The 26,309-nt window shown below is 46.6% G+C and overlaps 1 protein-coding gene across 4 annotated transcripts; it reads left to right on the top strand.

Moving 5' to 3' along the window:
• Nucleotides 1–690: 690 nt before the first annotated feature.
• On the top strand, nt 691–11,745 carry SIK1 (salt inducible kinase 1). Of its 4 annotated transcripts, none has more exons than XM_053935796.1 (14): nt 691–774; nt 1,121–1,326; nt 2,090–2,206; nt 4,817–4,880; nt 5,081–5,242; nt 5,534–5,658; nt 5,773–5,896; nt 6,837–7,060; nt 7,276–7,425; nt 8,019–8,141; nt 8,387–8,612; nt 9,285–9,560; nt 10,080–10,311; nt 11,088–11,745. In XM_053935796.1, exons 2-14 carry the CDS (start codon nt 1,174–1,176, stop codon nt 11,512–11,514), a joined length of 2,403 nt encoding a protein of 800 aa, XP_053791771.1. In that variant the 5' UTR covers nt 691–774; nt 1,121–1,173; the 3' UTR covers nt 11,515–11,745. The 4 variants fall into 4 exon arrangements, with proteins under 4 accessions (XP_053791771.1, XP_053791770.1, XP_053791769.1 ...); XM_053935795.1 differs by lacking the exon at nt 691–774 and adding an exon at nt 891–960; XM_053935794.1 differs by lacking the exon at nt 691–774 and having other exon boundaries at nt 997–1,326.
• The last annotated feature ends 14,564 nt before the right edge of the window (nt 11,746–26,309 follow it).

The following is a 26,309-nucleotide window of genomic DNA, read 5'->3' as shown; positions in this document are numbered from 1 at the left end:
ACACATATATATATACACTCTTTATTATTACTTTTGCTGCTCTTAGTGCCCAGCTGGTGGACCCAGAGGGCTGCTGTCCCCAGACTGAGGTGTCCCCAGCCCTTGAGGGGATACTCTGCGGCATCCCCTCCATCACACCCTGGAAAGCAGGGACAGGGAAACCGCCCTTGCGCAGGGGAAGGCGGGTCCGTTTCCTGCTGCAGGCACCAGTGCAAAGGGCGCAGCGCATCCACAGCCCCCCTGTGCCTCGGGATCGGGGAGAAACGCTCCCCTGCAGGGCTGCAGCCGCACTTTTCCTACTGCCAGCGGGACTTCCCCATCTCACTGCGCTAGAGGTGCCTCGGCGGCTGGGGACACCGGGGCTCGGCACCCCCGCCGGCAGCAGCGGCGGTCACCGGGGGGTCACCGGCGCCAGGTGCTGTCGCCGGGGCGGTGCCGCAGTCGCGACATCCCCGCGCTGCGGGGACGCCCCGTCGGGAGCCGCCGCCACTCCGGGGAGCGAACCCGCCGGGAGGGCGGGCCGGGCCGGGCCGGGGGGTGGGCAGGAGACCCCCCGACCCCCCCCCCCCCCCCACCCCGTCCATCCCTGCCTCCCTCCGCCCTGACGTCACCGCCCCCCCGGGTCTCCCGGGCGACGGCTCCATCAGCGCCCGCGTCAGCGCCGCCCGTTCCCTGGCAACGTCCCGGTGTCTCCGCTCCCCTTCAGCCCCGCGCCCGGGCGCGCGTCTCGCTGGCGTCAAAGTGACGTCAATGGGCCCGTCTCGGCTTTCGGCGGTGGGCGGGGGGAAGAGGCGGGCGGGGAGGGCGGTGCGCGGATGGAGGCGAGGGGCGGGCAGGGCGGGGGGCCGGGACATCCCGCGTGGTGCCGCCTGCCCCCCGGTGCGCGCTCGCCCCGCCGCACTCACACGCGCACCCGCCCGCCCGCACAGCCCTGCGCGCACACCGCGCTCCGCCCGCCAGGTACGAGGCGGCTCCACGGCCGCTCCGCCGGGCTCTGCGCGGCCGCGGGGGGAGCGGGGCCGGCGGCGGCGCGGACGGGGCGGGCAGGGCCGGCCGAGCGGAGCGGAGCGGAGCGGAGCGGAGCGGAGCTGACGGGCGCTGCGGTGCCGTGTCCGTGCAGGTGCTGCGCGGATGCTGCCGGTGCCGAGGCGCTGCCCGCCCCCCGCCTGAGCCATGGTGATCATGTCGGAGTTCGCCTCGGCGCCCGCGGCCGCGCACGGCCAGCAGCGGCCCCTGCGAGTCGGCTTCTACGACATCGAGAGGACCCTGGGGAAAGGCAACTTCGCCGTGGTTAAGCTGGCCCGGCACAGGGTGACCAAGACGCAGGTGGGTGCGAGGGGCCGGCGCTGTCGGGGCGCGGGCGGCGAGCGCGGCGGCTCCGCGGAGCCCCGCGGGCGCTGCTGCCTTCGCCCGCCCGCGGTGATGCCGCGCTTCGCAGGGGCTGCGAGTTTTCCCGCTGTGCGAAATTAAAACTCGGCAAGAACGCGCGTAAAAAACCCACCCCAGCTCCCGCAGTTCTGAGTGTTACTGTAGCTTCGCTGAGTTACTCGCAGTTTGCTGAAAACGCCGAGCAAATTAAGGAGCTCTTGAAGACTTCAGGCGTTTTGGTTTTTTGGGTTTTTTTCATTCAGTGGTCTTCAAGAACAAAGAACCCGGGCTCTTATTTGCAGAAATAATTATTTTCTGGGCGTGCAGCCGCATTTATATTTCTGATGCATGTCAAAATCGTCTCAGTCACTACAGTAGGAGATAGTCTGTTACAGGAATCTGTTTTTCACTGGCATGGGACGGATTAAAAGATTTACAGAATCCTGTCCAGTGCTAATTTCTGCAGTTCTGTTCGCTACCTTACGTGTAATCCTTTGACGTAGAAAAGAAAAACGAAAATGTTCTGTGCCGTGAATTCTGTGCGGTTCAGAAAAACAGAATCAGCTTTGTCAAGTCTGTACTTTAAAAGCTACTTTACTTGGATTTTGTGAGTGGTGTGTTTGTGCAGGGGTGTGTCTTTTTTTTTTTTTAAGATATTTTAACAGTGAGAGTACCTGTTTTATAATACCTGAGGTTGTTTTGTTATTATTTAAATTTGCAGGTTGCAATAAAAATAATAGACAAAACAAGGTTAGACCCAAGCAATCTGGAGAAGATTTATAGAGAAGTTCAGATAATGAAGCTTTTGAATCATCCCCATATTATCAAGCTATATCAGGTAAGAGTCCACCTTTGAAGTGCAGCACGTAGATAAAATATGCTTGTGGTCTCTTGCATGTGATTTTTTGCATCTAATATTTGTAGAGAGAAAGCATATTGAAATACTAAAATACTTCTTGAAAACCGTTTGAAGTAAACTGGATGTCTTCAAAGTCAGTCTTCATTCTTTGAACAAGATTCTGGCATTAGACAGCTTTTTGACAGAATGCACTGTAAAATTTACAGTTGAAACCAGGCTGATGTTTGTTTCAGATTGAGGAACGGGTTAGCTGAACTTCTATGATTAACTTGCTTTTCCTATCTCATCTGCTTTTCCCAGTTTAGAGGACTGGAACTTCTTACGTGCTTTAGATAAGAGGAAGACTTAAACTCACATTGAGTGGTAGAAAAGGAAGCACTAAAGTTGAGTTTGCCTTAAGTGGAAGGGATTTACAATTGCCAACAATTAAACCAAATAAATCTAAGTAGAAAGGCTAAGTGGAAACTTAATCGAAGAATTAGATTAGTGAAAAAGGAAAAGGTGGTAAACATTAGTATCTTAGAATATGTTGAAAAATCAACTGTTTGGTTGTTCTGTTGCAGTTTGTGTAGTTTTGAAAGTGAATTTTAAGTATCTTTCCCTTGCAGAGTTTCACAACATGAATTTTGGTTTAGATTTGTTTAGCTTCTGCACTGATGGATATTTTTAACCGTGGGAACAAATTAAAGTGCTGTGCAGAAAGCAGGATCACGTTTGTCTTGTGAGCAAGGACTGCTTTGCAAGTTCTAAACATTAGATCTAAGTAGCCTTTGGTGTAAGTTCCTCTTAATCATTTAAATAATGCCATGTGGATTTAAGAAGAAGATGACAGAACAGTTTGGGTTGGAAGGGACCTTTAAAGGTCATCTGGTGCAAGCCCCTGCCATGAGCAGGACAGAGGTATCAGTCTTTCTGGACCTGTCTAAAAGGGCAGAGGGGAGAAAGGTGGAGATGGATGAAGCAGCAGGTCTGAAAGTCCATGTGCAGTAGTAAACACTATTATCAGCTGTGATTTTACTGCTGGGTTTGTTAGCTTAAAAAAAAAAAAAAAGAAATAAAAAGTTTAATTAGCATGTAAGGCTGAAGAGCCAGTAAGGCAGGTGCTTAGGCAAGGCATTATTTTAAAAGACCTTGACACACATGAAGTGTTTGTATTTATAGTGTTACCCATCATAACAAAAATGGTTCTGTGTTAAGGGCTGACGTCAGGGTTGCCCACGGGGCAGTATAGGACATACAGAAACATTCTAACAGTTTGGTTGAGTTCATTTCAGTGGAATGATGTGGGTGAAAATACTGTTTCGGAGCATTTAGAAAAGCAGGTTAAATTCCATCTCGTTGAACCACTTCACTTGATGCAGCAAATGACGTTGGTAGTGGACCATAATTTCTTTTCAGTGAAGTTTTCTTTTCTTTGTTGTTGTAACTGATGCTTTACCTGTTTGATGGAGGCTGAGAAGCAGAGATGGAATTAGATGACATACCGATGTAGGGTGTGTGTTCTTGTATTATTTCATCATTGTTTTAGTTTCAGCACCACGTCTTAATTTCATTCAGCTGGCAACTTTCCCAGAACACTTTCCTTCAGTTTTTTAAACTGGGAACCTCTCTTCCTTTGCTCCTTGTTTGTTTATTTTCATTTTGTGTCTGTGTGTACTTGTAGTGAGGGGAGGACAAGAGTCTTTGAAAAAGGTTATATGTTGGGAGCCTGGAAGTTACAGCCTTTGAAGTAGACTTGAGGCTTTTTGGATTGTTAACCTGTTGTGAGCCTCCTGCTTCCAAAACAAAGTATCTGCTCCTTGAGAGGGAAATGTTTCCAGGGAAATGTTGTATTCTGAAATGCAACATTTCAAAGGTGTGCTGTGGCGACTGAAGATGAACTTGGAAACGCTCAGCATTTCTCATTCATCATTTGGATTTTAGTTATTCTTTTTTATTTTCCTCCAAAGGCAAATATTGTGAAATATCGAAGCAAGTTGACACTAGATTGATAGGCAATATATTGACAGTTGTTGATGTGCACCAAGCACTGCTGTTACACAAACAGCAGCCTGTTATCACTTGAACAGGAGCTCCCCATGTCCCAGCCAACTGCAAACAGGAGCAGGGGACCTGATACCACTTCTTGCTTTGTCCAGCTTGCAGCTATCTCTGCTGATGTGAGCCCCCACTAGCCTTGAAACAAAGACAACTTTAGATAAACTTCTAAGTTCCTTTGCACGTGCAAAATACGTCATGTTAATCGTAAATATATATATGCATATTTTAATAAAAGAGGAGTGTATGAAATTATCTAAACACTCATCTGCTCTCTTACAGAGATTAGGTAGCTTGGTAATGGTGAGAAGAACAATGGCCTGGCAAGCCATTGTATAATGTAGGCACATAAGCCTTGATTTGTTATCTTTTTCATTACCAGTTTGCTTGGAAAGAACTCTGTGGTGCAAAATTAGATGCTTTTACTGCCAGCTGCTGCAGCAAATATAAATTTGAATGGATATATTTGAGAATTCACATAGAAAAATAAATTAAGCCATAGAGCTCTGCTTTTTTTTTTTTTTTTAATAATGCCCTCTCATGTCTTCACAGGTTATGGAGACAAAGGATATGCTGTACATTGTTACTGAGTTTGCAAAGAATGGAGAAATGTTTGGTAAGTCCTCACTGAGGGAGCTCACAGTTCCTTAGATTTAGAAATCATGGCTTTATTTTGTCATTCCTAAGTAACAGATATATTCTGGTTAAAAACCTAAGGCATGTAATGCCAGCTGTCAAACAGCAAGTGCAGCACCTGCAGGATTATGAAAAATTTCCTCGGGGTGTTTCTAAATCCTCTCTGATTTTGACTTGCAGATCACCTGACCTCCAACGGGCACTTGAGCGAGAGCGAAGCACGGAAGAAGTTCTGGCAGATTCTCTCAGCAGTGGAATATTGTCACAGTCACCACATTGTGCACAGGGATCTCAAAACAGAGAACCTCCTGCTGGATGCTAACATGAATATCAAATTAGCAGGTAATAGGAAATAGGAGGTCATTTTATAAAGAACATCAGGCATGTTGTTTAGACATTGGGTTTCCCTAGGATGAGCCTGTAAATATGTTTGTATTTCTGTAAGTGAAAATAAAACAATAGTTACAGATATTTCTCGGAACAGATTTTGTGAACAGAAGGGAATAGCTTAAATGAATAGGCAGAAAACAAAGCAACACATCTGTTCCTTTCTCTCCATTTTCTGCTACTTCTGAAATACTAGGATGTGGTTGAGTGTTGTTGTCTTACCCCAGATTTTTACCTTTATTTCAGACTTTGGCTTTGGAAACTTTTACAAGTCGGGAGAGCCCCTCTCCACTTGGTGTGGAAGCCCACCCTATGCAGCTCCAGAAGTTTTCGAAGGCAAAGAATATGAAGGACCTCACCTTGATATATGGGTGAGCTTGCTCTTCCTCAGAAACTGCGTTTCACACCTTGTGAGGGTCTGTGGGCCTTCAGGATCACCACTCTTCCTGGAGTCACTCATGTGCTGTGCTGTTTTTTATTGGCAGAGCCTTGGGGTGGTTCTCTACGTCCTTGTCTGCGGTTCTCTGCCTTTTGATGGACCCAATTTACCAACTCTGAGGCAAAGAGTGCTGGAGGGGCGGTTCCGCATCCCATACTTCATGTCTGAAGGTGCTTTTTTTTTCATATCCTTAATGTTAGAACAGGTGCTATAAAGGAGTAGCTATCCAGTTTGCAGCTGGCAATTATTTTGCTTTTATGTCTCCAGTGGTTTCTGCAGGGCGGAAGATGTTTTCTTTTCTGGGATCTGCTTTGTGGTGCATCTAAAAAGCTGTAGTTTCCTTTCTTAGAATATCCCTGTGGATCAGAAAAATACACGACTCCCTAGTTGGAGAAATAATTGCTCAGAAAAGGGAGGAGACAGGATTTTAATGAGACTAGCCTGCCATGCTGACATAGGTGTAGTTCTCCTAAGATATTTTAGCTATGCAGAAGGGGTATATTCCAGTGTGGCTGTGCTGCCAAGGAGAGCAGGAACTGTGGGACTTAGCAGTGTTTCCTGAGAACTCCAACAGTCTGATGAGAAACATGTAACTGAAGAGTGTTATCACCTCTCTCTGATTTGGTTTTAAAACCAAGTGAACGTGCCTCTGTTGTCACGTGGAGATTATCTGCTGAAGTCTGAAGTTTATCAGTTATAGCCATTAACAGCTTTATTTCCTGGTTATAAGTAAATAAGCAGTATAGGGCCAGGACCAGGAAGTTGTATGTGATGGGGTTCTGTACTAAGTTCTGACCTATTTTATGTGCATGTAATGCCATCAAACCTGCATCCTCTCAAAACCAGCTCTTGTACAAGGTGCAAGGCCACCTGGTATCCAGTACAGCTTCATTTCCTGCAGTGACATGCTGTTTTTGTCAGATGCATGTGAACATCTCTTGTGCTGTCTGGAATATCTGATAGTCAGATCAGGCATCAGCTGCTCCCAAACCTTTAATTCCTGTTTTCATAGGCATCTTACACTGTTGCTGGGAAGTGTTCTTAGCAGTGACCTGGGGCTGGGCTGTTACTTTTTTGCCCCTTGCTCATGAGCTTGTCTTTGTCACCCAGACTGTGAAACGCTAATCCGACGGATGCTGGTTGTGGACCCAACCAAGCGGATAACCATCTCCCAGATAAAGCAGCACAAGTGGATGCAGGCTGACCCCTCCCTTCAACAGCAGCAGTCCTTGTCCTTCTCCATGCAAAACTACAACTCCAACCTGGGCGACTACAACGAGCAGGTCCTTGGCATCATGCAAACCCTTGGCATCGACAGGCAGAGGACTGTAGAGGTGAGTTCTTGCCCTTTAGATGCATCTGCAGTGACCACCAGAATGCCAGTGGTGCAGTCATTCAGTGACTGGCCTTGATTTGGTGTCGCAGCATAAAATCTTCACTGCCCTTCTGGATTTTGCTTGGTTTTTTAAGTGTGCTACTCTGAGCCCTTAGTGATGAGTTTTGGGTGCTTACATCCTGTAATTCAAAAGGCCCTTCCAATGTCTTCCAGTCTCTGCAGAACAGCAGCTACAACCACTTTGCTGCCATTTATTACCTGCTCCTGGAGCGCCTCAAGGAGTACCGGAGCAGCCAGGTGTCCACTCGGCCGGCAGCCGGCCGGCAGCCGCGGCCCAGGAGCTCCGAGATCACCAACGCTGAGGTGAGGAGAGGCACCTTTGGATCTCCCTTTCCATGTAGCTGCCAAGCTTCTGAAAACCAGTTCTGGTAGTGGTGCCCTCTGACAGGACACAGCCTGCTGTTCTTCAGCAGGAGGCTGAGTGAATATTAATGCTCTGTTTCCTAGGAAGTGACCGCGGGTCATGGTCCAAAGAATAGTCTGCCTCCAGTGCAGGTCAATAATGAGCCACAGGATTAGACTTCTCATGGAAATCTGCCCTTTTAGGCATGGCTTGGTTATGCTTCTTTGTTGCATATCCTGTAGGTTCCTCAGAAGTACTCCATGAGTCACTCAATGTGTTTTTCTGACATTCATTTTATTTTCTTCGCCCCCACCCCTTTTAAAGTGTGGTTTGGGTGCCTTTGCAAATTGCACTTCCAGTTAAATTGTCTAACTTAGGAGGAGTTCTCTGTTTGTGTTGGCATTGATATATTAGCTTTGTTCATTTTCATAGAAAGCATGAGGAGAGAGCTTGCAGGGAAGGTGTCTCTGAAATTCTGTGACTCTCCAGTATCTGAAAAGTCACGTGGAACTGCAGTGTGTGTGATGGCTTCTGTGCATCGCTCTCTTTCCAGATGCCTCAGGACAGTCTCACTAGTGAAACCCTGCGATCATCTCTGCTTTACCAGCAACCTCAGAGCCTGATTCAGCCATCCTTGCAGGCAGAAATGGACTGTGACATAAGCAATCCATTACAGGTTGGTGTTCCCTGCTAATCTCTGTGTTGCTTCTTTTGTTTCATTGTTCTGCCAATCCACAACAATGGGGGTTGTGACTTTTGTTCTCTCCCTGCTATGTTTTGTTTGGCATTTGGCCACATTGTCACATAGCCTCTCAAACAATATTCCTACTGAAGACATGCCACAGAATTGTGGAGAATATTAAAAGGTAGTGCAGAAATAAGGAAAAGACCCTGAAGTCTGTGATCTGGCATGTTTTCCAGCCTGTGTTCTTCCCTGTGGATACCAACTTCAATGGGCTCTTCCGGAACCGCTCCATCTCCCCGAACAGCCTGCTGGAGACCACCATCAGTGAGGAAGTGAGGCAAGAGAAGGAGCTGGAAGATGAAATTAAGGCATATGACCACCCCATCTGCATCCCTAGCAACACCAGCAGGAGGCACACCCTGGCTGAAGTGACCACCCATTTCTATCAGCACGTCCCTCCATGTAAGTCTGGGAGAGATGAAGGATGTCTGTAGGTAGGGGAAAAGAGCAGAGAAGGAGTGCCATAGAGCCACATGCTGAGGGAGAGTGTGCTGATTTTACCTTGACTGGGGTAGGAAAGCCTAGAAAAGAGGTTTGTACTTTGCCCTCCCCAGTTCTGTCTTCCTACAGATAAGCAGGGCCCTTAGGGAAGAGAAGTTGTGCTGTTGTATTTCACCTGGATCTCTTCAGAGGGGAGCGTGCTCACAAGCAGGTCACAAACCTGGTTTGCTTGCCTCTGCTGTTGTACTGGGGGAGGAGAAAGGGCCTGAATTTAACAAAAAACACCTCACTGATTGTGTTTGGTTTGTGAACCAACTAAATAAGCACAACTGTTCACAAAACCATCATCCTGGTTGTGCTAAAGAAACGCTGTGTGCCTGATCCAGCACAGCCTGGTGGTGCTGGTGTTGCTGGCTGAGCCCTGCCAGCTGGACAGGAGCCCAAACTGAGGTTATTTGTTGATGACCCCTTGCTGGAGTCAAGCCCTGGGACAACAAGAGTTGCTGGACACCTCTCCAGCTCGAGGGTGTTTATTAGTGCCAGTGTAGGTGGGCAGAAGGCTCTGATGTCATGTTTGTTCCTTCCTGTACTCATCTTGGGAATGTTCTTTCTCTCCTTCCTTCCCCTCCATAGGTATAGTCATTTCCTCCTCTGCCAGCCCCACAGAGGGAACTAGCTCAGACAGCTGCCTTACTTCATCTTCAAATGACAGCTCAGTGGCCCTGAGCAGCTGTTTGGCAGGTCAAGTAATGACGGGGAGCCCGGCCACAGCGAGGATGACGTCGCCTTTCCTCGCTTCCCAGTCTGACGCTCCCGTGTTACAAGCCCAGGGCTGCATGGGAGGTGCTTCTCTCCTGCCTGTCAGCTTCCAAGAAGGAAGGCGAGCATCTGATACCTCATTAACTCAAGGTAATGCCTTCCTGGCTTTGTTGCTGAGGAATTGCACCCTCCCAACAGCCACTGGGAAAGGGTAGGGTGCAGGGGGACTTGCTGCCCTTGTTACACTGAGGCTGGACACCTGGATATTCTGCCTCTCGTGTTCACGGGCCCTGAGGGAGAGTGGGATGCCCTGGGGAAGGTGCCTGGAGGAAAGGTTCCCAGACACTGATTCAGCCTGCCCATGGAGATATTTCTGCTGCCGTGAGTGGGATGGCAAGCTCCACCTTCCTCCTAAAATATGGAGTGTACAACGTCATGATTCCTCTCAGGCTTTTCCTTTGCCATGCATGTCCATCTGCACAAGGGTGCAGCTGTCCCAGCCCCTGTTCCATTACCTAAATCCTGCTCTGGCCACCAGGCAGAGGGTGAATGTGAGCTCTTCTAGCCCAGCTCTCACACCCAGGAAGGCAGTGCCCAGAAAGGCTGATCTGTACTGTAGGCAAACGCTGAGGAGGATTAAAGTGCATTTCTTTTCCTCATGTCCCACAGGCTTGAAGGCTTTTAGGCAGCAGCTGCGGAAGAACGCTCGAGCCAAGGGGTTCCTCGGCTTGAATAAAATCAAAGGCTTTGCTCGGCAGGTGTGTCAGTCCTCCTCCTCTCGGGCAGCAAGGAGTGCCATGAGCCCTTTCCAGCACACGCAGCCCAACACCTGCATGTACAGCAGCAGCGGGAGCAGCAGAGAGGGGAGAAGCCTCCTGGAGGAGGTGCTGCAGCAGCAGAGGTGAGGGAGGAGCTTTGGTGTCTTTTCATTGGGTTTACTTTGCGTTAAGGGTAAGCAAGGAGGGGTAAACACAGCAAAAGAGGTTGGGGGTTTGGTCTCTGGGGGTTCCTGTCGTCCATCTTTGCTGTGTGGCAGTGGGTAAACTGCTTGGCTTCCTTTGTGGCTTCCTGCCCTGGCACACGTAACACAGGACGTGCAATTCCACTCAAAAATCTCGATGTTCAAATATTTGGAAGTTGCTGAATTGAGAAGCAGTTTGGTAGTGTGGGGGAAAACATTGCTTCTCCCTACTGCAAGCTGTGTTTTTCTTTGTTAGTTTTGGGAATGATTTCTTTCCTCCTCTGCCTCCTCCTGTAATTTTCCCATGGCAAGGAAGTGAGACCTTGTAATTTGGAAAAGTTACAGCCCACAAAGGAGGCACAGTTCCAGTGGCCTCAAATGTCATACGTGGTGGCACCTCTTCATTCCCATAGAAGCAAGATGGAAAATTGAGCTTCCGGTTTATCTGCACACGTTGTCTCTAGAACATCTATTATTAGGTGGCCAAATCGTGACCAGATAAACTTGGTTGTGACAGTTGCCCTCTACAGAATGAGGGAGAGCCTGGCACGGGCAGCTTGCTTTGATTGTACTGGCTGGGGTAAGGAGAGGTTTGATAGAGAGAAGGAAACAAAGGGGAAAGTTATGGTCAAGGTTAGGGGCAAGAAAAGAAAGAATAGAACGTGCAATTATCCTAGCAATGCAAATTCACCTCTTCCTGCCTGGATTTTGTTCAGAATGCTCCAGTTCCAGCATCACCAACTACTCCAAACAGCTTGTCCCCAGACCTCCCAGACACCTGCGGCAAGCGGCATCCCCTCCTCTGACGGGCCAGGTACCTGCAAAGCCTCCAACTCCATTCTGCTGTCAGAGCTGCAAAGAGAGAACTCCTTTGAGCTGGCCTTCGCCGGCAGCAGCCAACTGCTCCAACCTCATTTCTTCGGTGTGAGCGTGTCCCCGGTGTCGTCGGCCGCTCACCTGCTGGACACCCACCTGTACATCAGCAGCAGCAGCAGCGTGCCCCCGCTGGCCGCCACCTTCTCCCAGCAGCAGAGCTTCTCCGCGCCGTCGCCGAGCTACGACGGCGTCACCCTGCAGCACGGGGACTGTGAGATGGAGGACCTGACTTCCAGCCAGCTGGGCAAGTTTGTGCTGGTCAAGTGAGAGCTTCGGGCCGCTCTCCTTGAGGGGAACTTTCACCACTGTTCCGAGGCTGGCTGGCGGCGTGGGGCCGAGTGACTCTCAGAAGCAATAAATTTTGAAGTATGTGAAGAGGCTGTCTGGCTCAGAAAGCTGGCAACTTTATAGGACTGAAACAAGCAATATGTATGTCTTTTTGCTTCTACTGTTCTTGCACTGAACAAATACGAATAGAAACTGATTTTTTTTTTTTTTTTTAAAGGAAAAAAAATAATGATGGGGCAGATGGGTGGGGCATTTGTGGGGGCAGGGAGGGATGTGGTTGGGGAAGAACTCTTCGGTACTGTACTCAAGTCAGACCAATACAGCTCTGCTGTTATGCAAGATTAGCAGCTGTCAGTAGTGGTGACACAGCAGGGAGAGGCTTTTCAAAGAAGGGACCAGAGCCTCCCTTTTTCACAATATTCATTTATGGGTTTGTGAAGATGATTACCTCTTAAAAAAAAAAAAATAAACAGAAAACCAGTGGCATGCAGCATTATGCATTCATAAGAGACAAAAATGGAAGCATTGCCATTTGTTGTTTTTCCTTTTCCCTCCTGTTAACACTCATTTTATTTAAAGGAACCAACATCCCCATTCCACACCTCCCAGATACACATACTTTAAATGAAAACTGTGAATTTCTTGCTTGATACATCAGCTGGAAAAGCTCAGCATGCCCTTCTAATTAGTACAGAAGCAGTAACTATTGGAAATGTATCCCTTGATAATCAGGACCCAAATTGCATAATGCCTGGTCTTTTGCAGGGATGTTTGTTTGAGAGTGGTGTGTGTGTGCATACACACAGGTGCACACATGCCCATATTTTGTTGGTCTGGGTAATCTTTATGAATCTTTTTATAAACTCTAAGTTTGTTCATATTCTTGCCGAGGCACTGAGGAGGGAAGCAGCAGCACTTGTGGGGTAATAGGAAGGGTTTTCTTTTTAAAAAGCCCTCCTGGAGGTTGCCTACAAAGTTGCCTGAGGGGTATTTCTTAGTGCTGCACATTGTTATTTCCGCTGCTAATTATGTTTTTATGCATTTCATTATCAGGGTCCAAACAGAACTGACTCTTGGGGAAATGTGCAATATTGAGGTTATAATTATATACTGACAAAGACAAAAGGAATAGGCTAGAACAGAATTCTACTCTAACGGAGTACAGCTTGTTCTGAACAAAACTGTATTAAAAGTGAGTAAAACAGCACAATCTTTGGGTGTTTGTTTTTGGTTGGTTTGTTTTTTGGCATATTAGCAAAACGAGGTTTTGCATTAGATAGGTGTTTTTTCGTATGGTTTTTAATGCTTGTATATGTATATAAATAGGAAGCAGAAAACTATATTACACTAGTTATTTTTTATATTTTGTAATATGCTTCTGTTGTGTTTCTGGTATAAACCCCGACTCCCCTCCCGAGGCAGAACATGACTTCTGTTGGTGTCAATAGAGGTTATGCTGAGGAATAAAGGGGAGGACAGGCTGTGCTCCTACAGACACGAGTTGGGGAGTGCATGCAAACTTTGGAAGCAGGTGAGCAGACAGTGAGACAGCTTGGCTGGGAGCTGCCATCCGAGTGTCAGAGAGTAGCTGCATTCTGTCTAAATGCTTAAAGGACCCATCTCCCTAGTATGACACAGGGTGCCTTCAAGTTACCTTGGCTTCATGCAACCTGCAGTATTACACATTTGCGAATAATATAGAGACGTGTTTTGGGTTTTTCTGGGTTTTCTTTTTTGTTTGGTTTGTTTAGTTGTTTTGGTTTTTTTTTTTTTTAAGGAAAAAAAAAATAAAAAAGCCAAAGATTGACCAGGTTAATTGGTGGGAGTAGGAAGAGTTGAAGATGTCATGTGGCTCTGTCTGTGGCTCTCCATAAACAGCCTCTTTATCTGTGTGTTCTATCTGTGTGTCTGTATTGGTGTATCTCCAGCTTGCCACTGCTGCTCCATGGTCTGGAAGCTTCAAAGTCACAGAAAATTGCTCGAGTTGAACTCCTGTTAATGAGTGGTGCCTTGCAGCAGAGAAAACACCAAAGTCTCATGCTCATTTGTAGTGTGGGTTTAAAAGAAAACAAACAAGCAACCACCCAAAAAACCCAACCCAAAAAAGAGATTGTGTGGAGATGGCTGGAGTGGAGGGCAAGACGAAGCCAGCTTGTCACAAAGCAGCAACTTGGCCTTCAGTTTTGTAAGGGGTAGCACACGTACTTAAACCACAGAACTTCCTCCTCAATTTGTGTTTTGTTTAATGCCATGGATCTAAAGGCCACAGATTCTTTTATTTCCTGTCCTGAGCAATGACAAGCACTTTACTTTCATAATATTTTTTTTTTCCAATTGCTGTAGAACCTCTTTGGAATTATTGCTGGAGCAGAAGAGGTAATTTTCAAAGTCTGGGTTTTTTTTTGTAGATATCTTGACAGTGCTGTTCTGCAGACTGCAATGCAATAGGGTATTTAAAGACACTACGTGATTGGTTTAATTGAGATGTATAGTTTATTTTTTATCATGACTGAACAATCATTTTATTTCTTATGTTAAAATGAGAGGTGTACACCAAAATGATTAGTTGATGTGTTTTATTTAATATTTAAATAAAAAAGGTTTTAAAATTGTTGTCCTGCGTGTGATTCTGTGGAGTAGCTTCACCCAGTGCATTTATGATTTGCATAGTCAAGACTCATTTTCAAGCCAAAGTCCATAGGAAATTACTGACACTTTCTATTACATCCTAAATGAAGAGGGATGGCGGGCCCACAGATCTGATAATGGGATATTGAGCGTTTTGCTGGTAGGCAATCTGTCTGAATTCACCAAGTCTGTGGTAATCAGGTTATAAAATGCAGCAGGAGCAGAGGTCTGGGCAGTGAGGATGGCCCAGCGTGGTGGAGTGCCACCAGATGGGCACTCCCTCCCTCCCTCAGTGTCACCTTCAGCTGAGACAGCCCCAGCCAGATTAGGGCAGTTACTGAGAGACAGCAAAGGGAAGGAGGGAGAGGGAGGGATTCACAGGGCAGAGTGGATTGTGTCTTGTAAAATGTAACTTGAGAGTCAAAAAAATACTGAAAAGGCTTTGTATTCAGCTTGTGCACTCACAATGAGAGCAAGGAAGTATTTTGTCTGCAAAGGGACCCCTAAATATTGACAAGCTGTAGTTTGACCTGACAAACACTCAAAAAACCCCCAAAAAAACAACAACAAAAAAACCAAAACAAACAAACAAACAAAAAAACCCCAAAGAACAAACAATGTTGTTATGTTAAAGAAATTAAGGATCAAAATTTTTTTTCTCTTTTTTTTTTCTATCCTGAAGTTTTTATTTTAAAATCCACCTATCACATTTTGAAGGAAAGGGATAGAAAGGTAAATCCAAGAAGTTCAACAGAAGCTTGTGGGGAAACAGAGATAATATTTACTTACTTTGCTTTCTAAAGCAGTTTTTTGCTGAGCTGGAATTTGTAGAGCTCTTTGTGCATTTGCTGTGACTCCTGAACTGGTAGAAAAGTGTCACATACATGTTTTTCCAGGGTTGTGTTTTCAACGTGACCATCCAAAGTCATGAATTTTGCTACTCTCAAAAAATAATGGATGCATTCTAAATAATCTTTAATTAGGTTTTAGTATGACCTGAATTAAGGATAATCCTGACTGTTTTCAGTTGGGTTCTCAGGGCATTATTTTAAACTTCAGTAATGCTGGGAAATTTGAGAAAGTTTCTTCTTAATGGATACAAATCAGTGCAGCTCCACCAACTTTCATTGACATCACTGACCCTTGGGTATAGAGGGATCTCGCCAGCATCATGATTTCTGTGAAATGGTAGGAAAAACAAGTACAAAGAAACCCTGGAAGTCTGGACTCAGTTTCCATGTGTACACTGTTTTCACTCTTGGTGCTTTAGTCGCTGTCTTCCTTCCCTTCCTCTGAAATCTGTCTCTGCTCCGGTTCACAGCATTTGTTTTTGTCTTTAACATCTCTCAAGATGCTGTTTTTCTTGCTTTCATTTCTCACATTACAATTTGGTACCTTCCCTTTCTCTCCCGGTCCAGGACTGGTGTTTTTCCCCCGCTGCTCAGATGGAACAGATGCTGGCAAGTTTAGCACAACCCCAGAAGTGAATGATCAAACCCTGGTTGTTTTTTTCTTCAGAAAGGAAATGCCTAGAGCTGGCAGAGATGCCAGACTGGTAGCAGTGAAAAACACAGGCTGTTTTTGCACTGAGCAGGCTGAGCACAGCCACCCAGCCAAGCACTCTGGTGCCAAGGTCCAGACACGGCAGCAAGGGATTCTCACCTGCCCCTCTCCTCCTGCAGGTGATCCATAACTCATCCCCACGACCTTCTTCACTGTGCCCAGCACAGCAGCCACACCTCTACAAGGAAAGGAATCCCTCATGGCAAAAGCCATGGTTGTGTAATGCTGGCCTGTGTCAGCTGGAAGGGGGAAGCAGCAGAAGGGAGAGCAGTTGAGCGAACGAAATTATGGTGCAGGAGATGGAAAGTGATCAGTGCTTCCTTTTTACTCATCCTGCAAAGTGAGAATAAGGCACACGTCACGCAATGAAGGAGAATTAATTTAAAACTGATAAAAGAAAATATGTGCCTCGGGAGGGCATTGCTTCAAATGCGCTTGCTGGCTTATTTCATGGCTGCTAACTACTTTTAGTGGTGACAGTTAAATCAATGATAAAGGTAATCCACTGTCATGGTTTATGGATTTAGCAGAGCAGCTGTGGGAGATCAGGAAGGAGCTGGTCTTTGGTACAGACTGCCAGGGGCATGATAGATTTTTAGGACAGAAATGCCTTTCTCCCAAGGTATCAGATATTAGCACCTGCCAGAGACAAAACTTTCATCTGAGGTGAACAAACTTGGCCAACACCTGCAATAAATACCAATTTCTTAATAAACATCTTATGCCATGTGTAATATGTCTTATGCAGTGACAGTGACTCTGAGCAAAGGTCCAGCTAATTGGGCAGCTCATTCCAGCAGCAGACTGTGAGGCAAAGGGTGTAAGGACAGGGCAAGCATAGCACAATTCCTCTGTGATATTACCAGCTCAGTAGAGAGCAGACTGTGGTTAAGGGAATTTTTGACTGACATTTGGATCATTGTGTTTAACAGCTGCAGATGGGTCAAGCCTCCAAGAAATTGGCTAGCCCCTTTTGGAATTCTTTTATAATTCTGGTCTTCACAGCATCCTGTGACAAGTGCTATAATTCAATTTTGCATTGTGTGAAAGTACTTCCTTTTCTTCATATTAGACTCCATCCCAATAGATTGGGTTGTGCTGCCTTTCCCTTGTGACAACAGGCACAAATAATGGTCTCCTGATCACATGTCCATGTTGAGTTGCCAGGATCTCCCTCACATCCCTTCTCAGCTGAGGTGGCCAAGAAGAAGGACTCGGCTGTAGTTCTCATCTCTTCTGTGTCTTCATGGATTGTTCTATATCCTCCTTGGTGGACACCCTGTGTGTAAGGCAGTGTTCCTAGAAGGAAACATTCTCATTCTCTTTTAATTCTGTAGTCATTCTTAAGGCTCCTTTTTAGCATTGTTAACACCTGTCGAGGAGTAAGCTGGAATTTTCAGCAAACTCAGCAAACTCACTGACTGAGGTTTCCTTCCTGTCTGATGTTAATTTAGTGCCCCTGATGGTCTTAGTACGGCTTGTGTTGGTATTTCTCACAGTCCGCACTTTTTATTTGCTGCTGGTGAATTTCCTAGGTGATTTCATCAACCTGCCATTCAGTTTTCTGAGATTATTCTCCACCTTGTTGCAGCTGGATTTTTTACAAATACGTCAAATTGCCCAGGTCTTGACACGAATGGATTTGCAATGCCTGAGCTCTCACTCAACAAACTTTGCTCTTTCCCATTCTATCACATTTTGAGCTATCCTGCTTTTTGTTATGCTTTCTGTCAATCTGCCTTGCCTGGCTTCCCAGCCCACAGGTTTCTGGATGACCTCTAAAGGCCCTTTTTAAGAATGAATGTAACATTTGCCACCTTCCATTCCTGTGGTGCCTCGCCATTTCAACAGCTGCTGTGGTATTGTACTGAATAGGTCAGCAATTTCAACTCTGAGTTCCCTCAGAGCTCTTGAGTGAAACCGTCTGGTCCCAGCAATCTTTTAATATCACTTTTATAGTTTTATCCAAAAATCTCTACTGGCACTTGGAGTTTTGAAGAGTTTCTGAGGCTTGTCCCCCATGCAGCTGGAGTGGGGCACAGCTGGAGTGGAGCACAGCTGGAGCAAAGTCAAGCAGAGCTGCCAGGACTGGATGGATGGGTCTGCACAGCCAGAGGCTGAGCCACGCAGACCACATGTCCCTTTTGCACCTCAGACAGGTGACAAAGCTGTGACAGCAGGATGGGCACTGGGGAGCACACAGGTCAGCCCAGCAGCCCCCATCTTATGTCCTCCAGGGATGACCAAGCCTTTCTTCCTGCACTGTATTTACATTTGTGGGGCTGGATTTACGGATGGCTTCCTCAGCTGATGTAAACTGGCGTTGCTAAATCAAAGCTAATGCAGCGACGCTGCTTTATGATATAAACATTATTAGCAGCACATTAAGGCTCCGACGTCCAGAGCCAGACAATCTCATCCTTTGTTTCTTCAGCCACTGAGACAGTGAATTTAGATTCATTATTTTTGATGGAGCTTTTCCTGTATCATGCTGGGGTGCTTTTTTAGTTCTTCTGTCTTACATCCCTTTCCGCTACCCTGGGAAACTGTGTTTTTTTAACAGTCCTTGGTTTATTCTGTGACAAGAAAAATATCTTAGTCAAGAGCTGGAAGGGACTTCAGAAATTCTAGCTAAGTGCCTGGTTTTTTTTTGCCTAATCTTGCTGATCATTTCTTCCCCATTTCCTGGTAAGGTAACAAGATGTTATAATTTGGTGAGCTTGTCTACACACTGGATAGGTAGATGTGTATTTAGGGCTTCTCACAGCCATTATCTCCAGGCATCTGCTGGATTTCCAAACAGACCTGCTCCTGCAAGAAACATCTTGCAAAAACTGAGCTTTAAACCTTCCTGTTCATATAACAATATAAAAAATAATAATAATAAGAAGTAATTAATCATTTGATTTTAGCTGCTTTTTCCTGGTTACCTAACAATATTACTTGTACATTTTCTGGGATACATTCACACTTTCCGCTCTTTGGACCCAGTGAAGGTAATTGTGCAGTGGTCAGCTAAGTGTCTTCATGGGTTTTTCCTGTTCAACTCTTGTTTGGTAGCAGATGATTTTATTGAACAAGTAAAATTAGATTTCCAGGAACAGTTATGCGCATGCCTCTGAAATCCATTTTCCATGAACATTTCTGCTCTCTGCTCATGAAAAGTGAGCACAACAAGAACGAGGACACAGAGCCACCAAACTGTCTGCAATGTTGGATAGATCAGGCAGTTATTTATATGGCTATTGCTGCTTTCCCTTTACTGGTATGTCTGAGAAAAACTGGGGTATTTGTCTTATTTCTAGGCTAGGCAGGTTAAAAACTCCCTGTGCACTTTGAATTTTGGGAATGAAAGGGTGTGTCTCTGTCCCAGAGGGAGAAAAGTCTTCCCTATGGATTAGTTGAGGTAAGATGGTTTTAAAAGGCTACATCAATGTCTTCATAATGACTTTGACACAGAAATGTAGCTTTGGTTCTTAATTACTCAGATCTCTGTTGCAAATCTCCAAAGTCAGACACGATGAGTCGCAGGCATCCAGAGGATGTGGCCTCGTGGGTCATGTTCCCACAAGAGGAGCAAGGAGCAGAGAGGAACAGGAGGTCTGACAGGACAAATGACTTCAGGCCACTCAGCCCACCTCGCTCACTGACTGCTGTTGGGAAGGAGATTCCATTCAGCAGTCCAGTGGGAGTGTGTGATCTCCAGAGAAAAGGAGGGACGTGCTGTGTTTCAGCCTGAGAAGATGAACATCAGAGTGGCAGGAGGGAAATGAATCCTGGTTCCCCCCTCGTGCCTGCTGTTTGTGGAAAGAGGCTCTCTAGGCAGCTTTGGTACATTCAGTGCTGGTGTCTCTTCTATCCCCAGCCACCTGCCACCAGTGGCACAAGAGGTGGGAGATGCTGGGATGTCCCAGGCAGCAGGAGGGGGGTCCTGTGATAGAGGTGTTGCTGCAACTGAGCTACAAGTTTGTTCATGCTGCTGGACCTGTGGGAATGGGGGGAAATTGTTTGTCCTCAGAAGGAAGTGAGTCATGTTGCTGCACAGAGGCCCATCTTGGCACATTTTGGGGTTAGTCACACACTGCAAAATCCACTTTCTCTCAGCTCCAGGTAGCAGACACAGGGGTGCAGCAATGCCTGGTTGTTCTTCAGCACAAATTCTGTTTCAGGAGTCTATAACCACCCTCCTGGTCTCCAGGTGGATCCACTTCTGTGCATGCAGGACCCTACTAATTGGATTCAATAACTGGCTTAACACTGTAAATGCAATCAAGTCGCTGGCTGCACTCAGCCCTCGAGCCAGCAGGATCAACCAGTTCCTCAGGGCAGGATGTGCCCTTACAGCTCGATTTTCCACACAGCAGAGCAAGACCCAGGCACCCCAGCAGCACCTCTCCCACCGGTTTAGCTGGCTGCTGGAGTCCAGCTGCCATGGATGCCTGCACTGCATGTCACAGCCACACGGGCAGACCACAGGTTGGGGTTTTTTTTACCTGCTGTGTGTTGGTATTTGGGTTTTTCCTGGTGTCCAGCACATTTGTCCAGGGTTTAGGCTGCTTTGGAGCTGATTGCAGCAGGGCTGATGAGCCACCACCAAGCTTTGCCTGTGAACTGAGCTCACTCTCACCTGACTTTGTGATCTCTGAGATCATACTTTCAGGTGCATGTTGGTTGCTGGAGGAGCTAAAAGGATAAAAGCTTCCAGTGTTACCAGTTTTTTCCCCTGTCACACCAGCCATTACCAGAGCTGATGAGGAAATCACATCAGCTCCTAATTGCTCTCTGCAGAAGACCTTGCATGTCCAGACCATCCCTGTCACTCCCTTGCCTGCTCAAGCCCAGTTTCATCACTGAACTAGGACTTGGCTCCAGTGCCAAAGAGGAGCCTTCTCTTTCTCTCTTTGCAGAGATGAGCTGTGCTCTTCCTGACATCCTCGTGCCAGCAGCAGGGGCTGTGCTGGAGCAGGAGCCAGGGAGAGCTCCCCAAACTCATCTTCCTACATCTCACCCCTGGGGCCAAGCAGATGCCTGGTCTAGAAGGGATTGCCTTCTGAAAGGGTTGGAGCTCTTAAAATTGCAGACAGGGCTAACCCAGGCAGGTTAGGGGTGCAATTCCAAAGGGCTCCTGAACTGTTTTTTAAGCACTTGCAGGAAGCTTTGCTGTTCCCTCAGGTACAGTGAAGGGAAGGGCTGAGTTTTTGATGCCCAAGCAAAGGGGTATTTGTGTCCTGGTGGCAGCAGGGGGCTGTGGCAGGGGAATAGGAGAGCTGCCAGTGCAGGATGCTGCTCAGAGCTGGTGGCTGGAAGGGCAAGGTGAGGGATCAGGTGTGACTCTGGCTGAAGATATGCCCAGTCCAGCCAGAGCAGCACTAACTCACCTCCTTTCCCCTGGCTGATAGGCATCACCAGAAGTGGGAATGCACGTGCACATCCATGCCTCTGTGCCAATACATGGGTCCATGGAGTGCTTTGAACTCCCTGGGCTGTGTTCAGAGCCTGAATCAGTGCCATTTCTCGGTACCACACAAAATTATATTCCCAGAATTAATAATGGCACTCTCAGGAGCTCTTTCTTTGCCTAAATGCCTCGTTGATTATTGCTCATTGTCAGTCCTGCCAGGTAATGAGGGGCTAATAAGGCTTTGCAAGACTCACTAACAGAGGGAAACTTTTCCTGGGGTGAGTGATGAGAAGGAGAACCACAGGCAGGATGGATGGACGCCCTTTGCTGGAGTGTGATGGGCAGCTGTTGGTGCCCAAGGGTTCCTGATGCTCTCAGATGGATGGAGGGTAAGAGTGGTGCTGAATTGTGGTGCCAAAGAACACAGAAAGGCTTGAAGTGGGGAGCTCCATCTCTTTTCCTTGGAGAGTTGAAGGAGGGTGGGAATGGGAGCTTAGAGAAGTTGTTGGTGGGTTTGAATCCTGACTTTTGGCTGAGCCACCAGAAATGGTGTGCAGGCACGTACATGCATGGGTATGAATGAGAGCTTCATTCTTCAGGCAAAAAGGAAGAAAATGTCTCATGCTTAGTCTCCCACATCCTGGGAAATAGGTCCCTGCTTCCTCATGCTGATATTTTACTCATGTGGGAAGAGGAAGCTTTCTTTGAGAATTGAAATCCTTGAAGGGATCAAGTTGATACTAAGAGTATTAAAATCTAGCAGGTGGATTGTGTGCATTATTATAAACCAAAATGATCCCAGTTTTTTTTTACCATTTAATCTTTGTTGCTTGTTTCTTTACTTCTGTACTGTGATTTTTCTTTAAATTTGCGGTGCTAGGAGAGAGGCCTACATTTTGTTGATCTTGGATTAAGATCAATAGACTTGTGGGCCCTTCCTCTCCCCAAAAAGTCCCAGAGGGAGGTCCCCAAAAGTCAGACACTGGAAGAAGAAAAAAGGGAATCTGGGAGGCCCCAGAAACCACTGAGCCTAGATGAAGTATTTTAGCTATGAAGAACAACTAAGTGATACAGATGTCCCAGGTTTCTTCCCTCACCCTCTATACAGGACACGGGCTGGGTGGTGAGATGCACCCACAAGTCAGATCCCAAATCCATGGGTGGTGGAAAGCAGTTTCCACACTAGAATATGAGTTGTCATTCATGTAACACATAGGTCAGTGTGGTCACCCAAAGCTCCCACGTACATGGATTTGGGTGTTTCCATTTGTGATGTTGCCCCAGCCCTCTTCTGGCTCAGGTCTTGTCACAGAATCCCAGATTTATGGGTGGAAACAGCTTCTGAGGTCATCTGAGACGTCCCTCTGCTAATGCAGATTGATTCCCTGCTGCCCATTTCCCAGCCCTTGGTCCAGTCTATTGTTCAAATGACTCAAGCCTCCGCTGCTTCCCTTGAGGGACATTTGGGAGCCTCACAGACCTTGCTGTCAGGATTTCGCTTCCCGTCATATCCCTCCTAAAGGTTCTTCTGCCTAATTTAGTTACTTACTCTGCAGAGCAGTGATGAGGAACAGGGCTGTAGGAAGAGGACATTTATGTCTTACTTATTCAGCTAATTCCTGTTATCCTATTTTTGATGGCCCTGCCAGTCCAGGTCTCCCTGGTGTTTATCACCTCACACTCCTCTCCCAGGAGTGCTCCAGCTTCACCTGGCATGGGTGGCAGAGTGCCTGTGAACTTTGGAGGGGGCAGAATGGAGCCAATACCTGCACAGATGCAGTTTTCCCCACCTCATTTTCTTTCTGAACAAAGCCCTTAAGTCTTGGCATGAACACGGTGCATCTGCAATGATATTTGAGAGTGAGACTGTTACATCTGAGTGGCAGTGGAAAGTAACAACCACTGGTAAGGCATTTTGATGCTGTATTGAAATTAACATTTCCCTCCTCTCCCTTTCATTCGTTACGACTAAGTGATGAGAAAGAAAAAAAAGGATGCAAAGTTCAGGCTGGAAAAGGAGCCATGAGGAAGTCGGGAAATTTAAAAGGAGTGTAATAATAATAATGGGGTTTCCCAAACAACATGAACTTGGAGTTATTCCACAGCCCAAGTACTTCATGTTATAACAAGAGCTTCTATCTGATCCTGCTTTTTGCAGGATGAGGTCTCTCTGCAGCCAAGTCATTCAACTTAAAGGGAATGAGAATGTTGCTTGTTCACTGAGTGTTTTACATTGTCAAGGTAGTGGAAAAGGCCTCCATGTAGAGGACAGCCATGTCCTTGATGTGTAGAGGTTTAACTTTACTGAGTGACAGAATGGGAATTCACACTCTGATCCCTCCTGCTCAGTCCATGCCCTCTCTTTGCCAGCAGTTCACCACCACTCCTATTTCCAAAGGTAACTCCCCAAATCCTCTGGAGCACCAGCCCAATGCTTTTGGTGAGCATGGAGGAAAAAAAGCTCTAAATTGTCTTAGCTTACTAAAACTCTCACAACCCCCCCCCCAAAAAATCCCCAAAAATATCACCACCACCCCTCCACACACACACACAAAATTCAGTTGGTTGTTTTTTTGGTGTGTTTTTTTGGGTTTGTTGTTGTTGTTGTTTTTGTTTTGTGGGGGTTTTTTTTTGTTGTTTTTTTTTTTTTTTTTGTAAACCAGGCCATTTTTTTAAAGTTATCCTAGAGCAGAGACAAGCAAACAGAGACGGTCACAGCTGAATGGAGGGAGCTGCATGTACAGCAGAAAAGAGAGCAGGAGGGTACCCTTTATGTGAAATCTGCTTCCCCAGGAATTGTAATACAGAAATCTAGCCAGAGTTGATGTTGCCGGGTCAGTTTTAGGTTTGGGGGATTTTTTTGTGACTTCTAGGTGTTTGATATAACGTGGCATATAGACAGTAGTCATTTCAGCATACAGAGCATCCTGGTACAGCTCAGTATCCACCCTTGACTTATTTTCTAGGCTGCAGGGTTAGAGAAGGAAGGATGATGCTCTTGGAAAGGCTTCAGGGAAGGCAGTGAGGAGAGGAGATGAGGTTACCCTGTGCAGGGTCTGTCACAGCTCCACCTGCTTGATTATGCCAGTGGCACTAAATACAGTAATTAAGGAAGAAGCTTGTGTGAAAGGCTTTAGTTATTGGCTTCATACATCATCAGCCTTTTATGTGTGTTTTCTTTTGTTTCTTTTGTCTGCATGCGCCACAAGGCTTCTGTGCTCCTCCACCTGTGCTCTGGAGGTCTCTGCCATCCTGTAGCCAAAGGAACAGAGAAAGGTGAATGGAAAAGGCAAGATTTTATGAGGAGGAAGGGCTTGGGGGAGTTTTCAGCACAGATTTGGACTGTTTCAGACCTGCAATAAAGCAGGTTTCTGTCCATCTGGTCCTGCTTTATGGAACCATGTGACCTAAATATCTCTATTCCAGCTTCACTTTTATGTGACCCTGCAGTCTTGGGTTTGCATGTTGTCTTCCCTACAAATAAATTCTAGTAAATTTTTTTATCTCTCTTTTTTTTTTAATGTTATTTTCTCACTTTGTCTTACATTCCTTTTCATCTAAGAAAAAAAAATGTTTAGCAAAAAGGAAACAAAATGTTGTTTGCTTCCTGGAGGACATTTTACATTGTCAAAGTGGTGGAAAAGACCTGTCATGTCCCTGATGTGAAGAGGTTTAAGAGTAACATTCTGAAAAATGTCCCTTTGGGGCTTTTTTGCTAAATATATCCTAGCCTAGTTTTGCCCCAGAAGTTTTCAACAAGAAAAAATTTCATTTCCTATGTACCTGTGCACATGCCCACAAGGAAACTAATCCTTTCTAACACACCACACCAAAGTCATCAGCTAAACAATCTCCACAGCACAGCCTGGTACACAGAACTGGAACCAGCATTCTCCAGCACAGACTTGAACAAAAAGAAAAAAAGATTATGCATGACCTGTCTTGGATCAGACTGTGAAGAATGAAGCAGATCTGATTGATGCAAGCTCCACGTGAGAGGTGGTGAATATGTATTAGTTCAGTGCATTACCCTGTTCGTGGTTCTGAGCTCCCCTTTGTCATTACTGCAGGCTTGAAGGTGGTTTGTGATTAGAGCTTTCGTTTGGCTCCTTGGAGAGATTTCCTAAAGTACACATGCAAATTACTTTCTCTCCAGCTTTTCAAGGTCACCTGCACAAACCTTCATCTCACCTTTCCCAGCCTGGTGCTGTCAGCTTGGTGTGGCAGCACTCTGGGACATAGGGAAGGTGTGACACCGCCTGTCCAGAGCCACACGAGTGGCTGGACACAACTTAGCAGTTCTGCCCCAAACCCACAGATACCCACTGGGATGGTGGCACCTCACGACCTGTGCGGAGCACGCTGGGGCTGGAACTTTCCTGCCAATCCCAGCAGCCACAATGAAATTGTGAGTGGTGCTGCAAGCATCAATCCACCCCACTCCACTCCTCTCATTTCCCACCAAAACAGTTTTTTTCTTTCAGCCACTTTGCTTCGGGCTGCCAGCACATGGCTATGGTAGAGCAGTGTACCTGTGAGTCCTTCCCACTGACTTGGCTCATGGGTGGGCACGGGAGAACAGTGAGATGGAGCTTTTTGGGTAGCCCAGAGCCAGGTGCCAGCACATCCCCCAGCTCCTCAGGGCTCTGAGGGAACACAGCAGGGTACAGGTGCTCCACAGCAGGCAGAGAGGGCCTTTCCCCAGGAAAACTGGCTGCTGGTGGAGAGGGAGACAGCCTTGCTGCCTTCCCTGGGCATGCCATTGCCAGGGACAGCACCAGAAGGAAATCCTTACAGCAAACCACCTCTACCCAAGAAAAGTTAAAAAAATCAATCCTCCATAGTCCTGAACCAGAACCCAGATCCAGTGTGTGGATGTTTTGTGCCCTTCAGAAAGCATTTATTAATGGGATGAGATACACAGGCTTGTGCTGGAGCTGGATTCTTTGGGAGTGGGCAGCAGGCTTGGAGAGCTTGGCATGGTCCTCCTGGAGTGGGAAGAGCACAGCTCCCCAGGGGCTTCCTGAGGAGAGGATCTGGGCTCTGCCATTCCCACCTTGGAGCTCCATCCCCAGCAGATTCCTGCTGCTGTCAGGGGGTGATTAGTCAGGCTTAGCAGTAACATTCCCTGTTGAAGGAATGAGCTTGTTTTCCATTTTGTTCATCTGTGCACCATGTTGAG

This window comes from Vidua chalybeata, chromosome 2, assembly GCF_026979565.1.
Source record: "Vidua chalybeata isolate OUT-0048 chromosome 2, bVidCha1 merged haplotype, whole genome shotgun sequence".
Lineage (NCBI taxonomy): Eukaryota > Metazoa > Chordata > Aves > Passeriformes > Viduidae > Vidua > Vidua chalybeata.
Note: the sequence above shows the minus strand (reverse complement) of the source record. Positions and strands in the feature narration are given on the sequence as shown.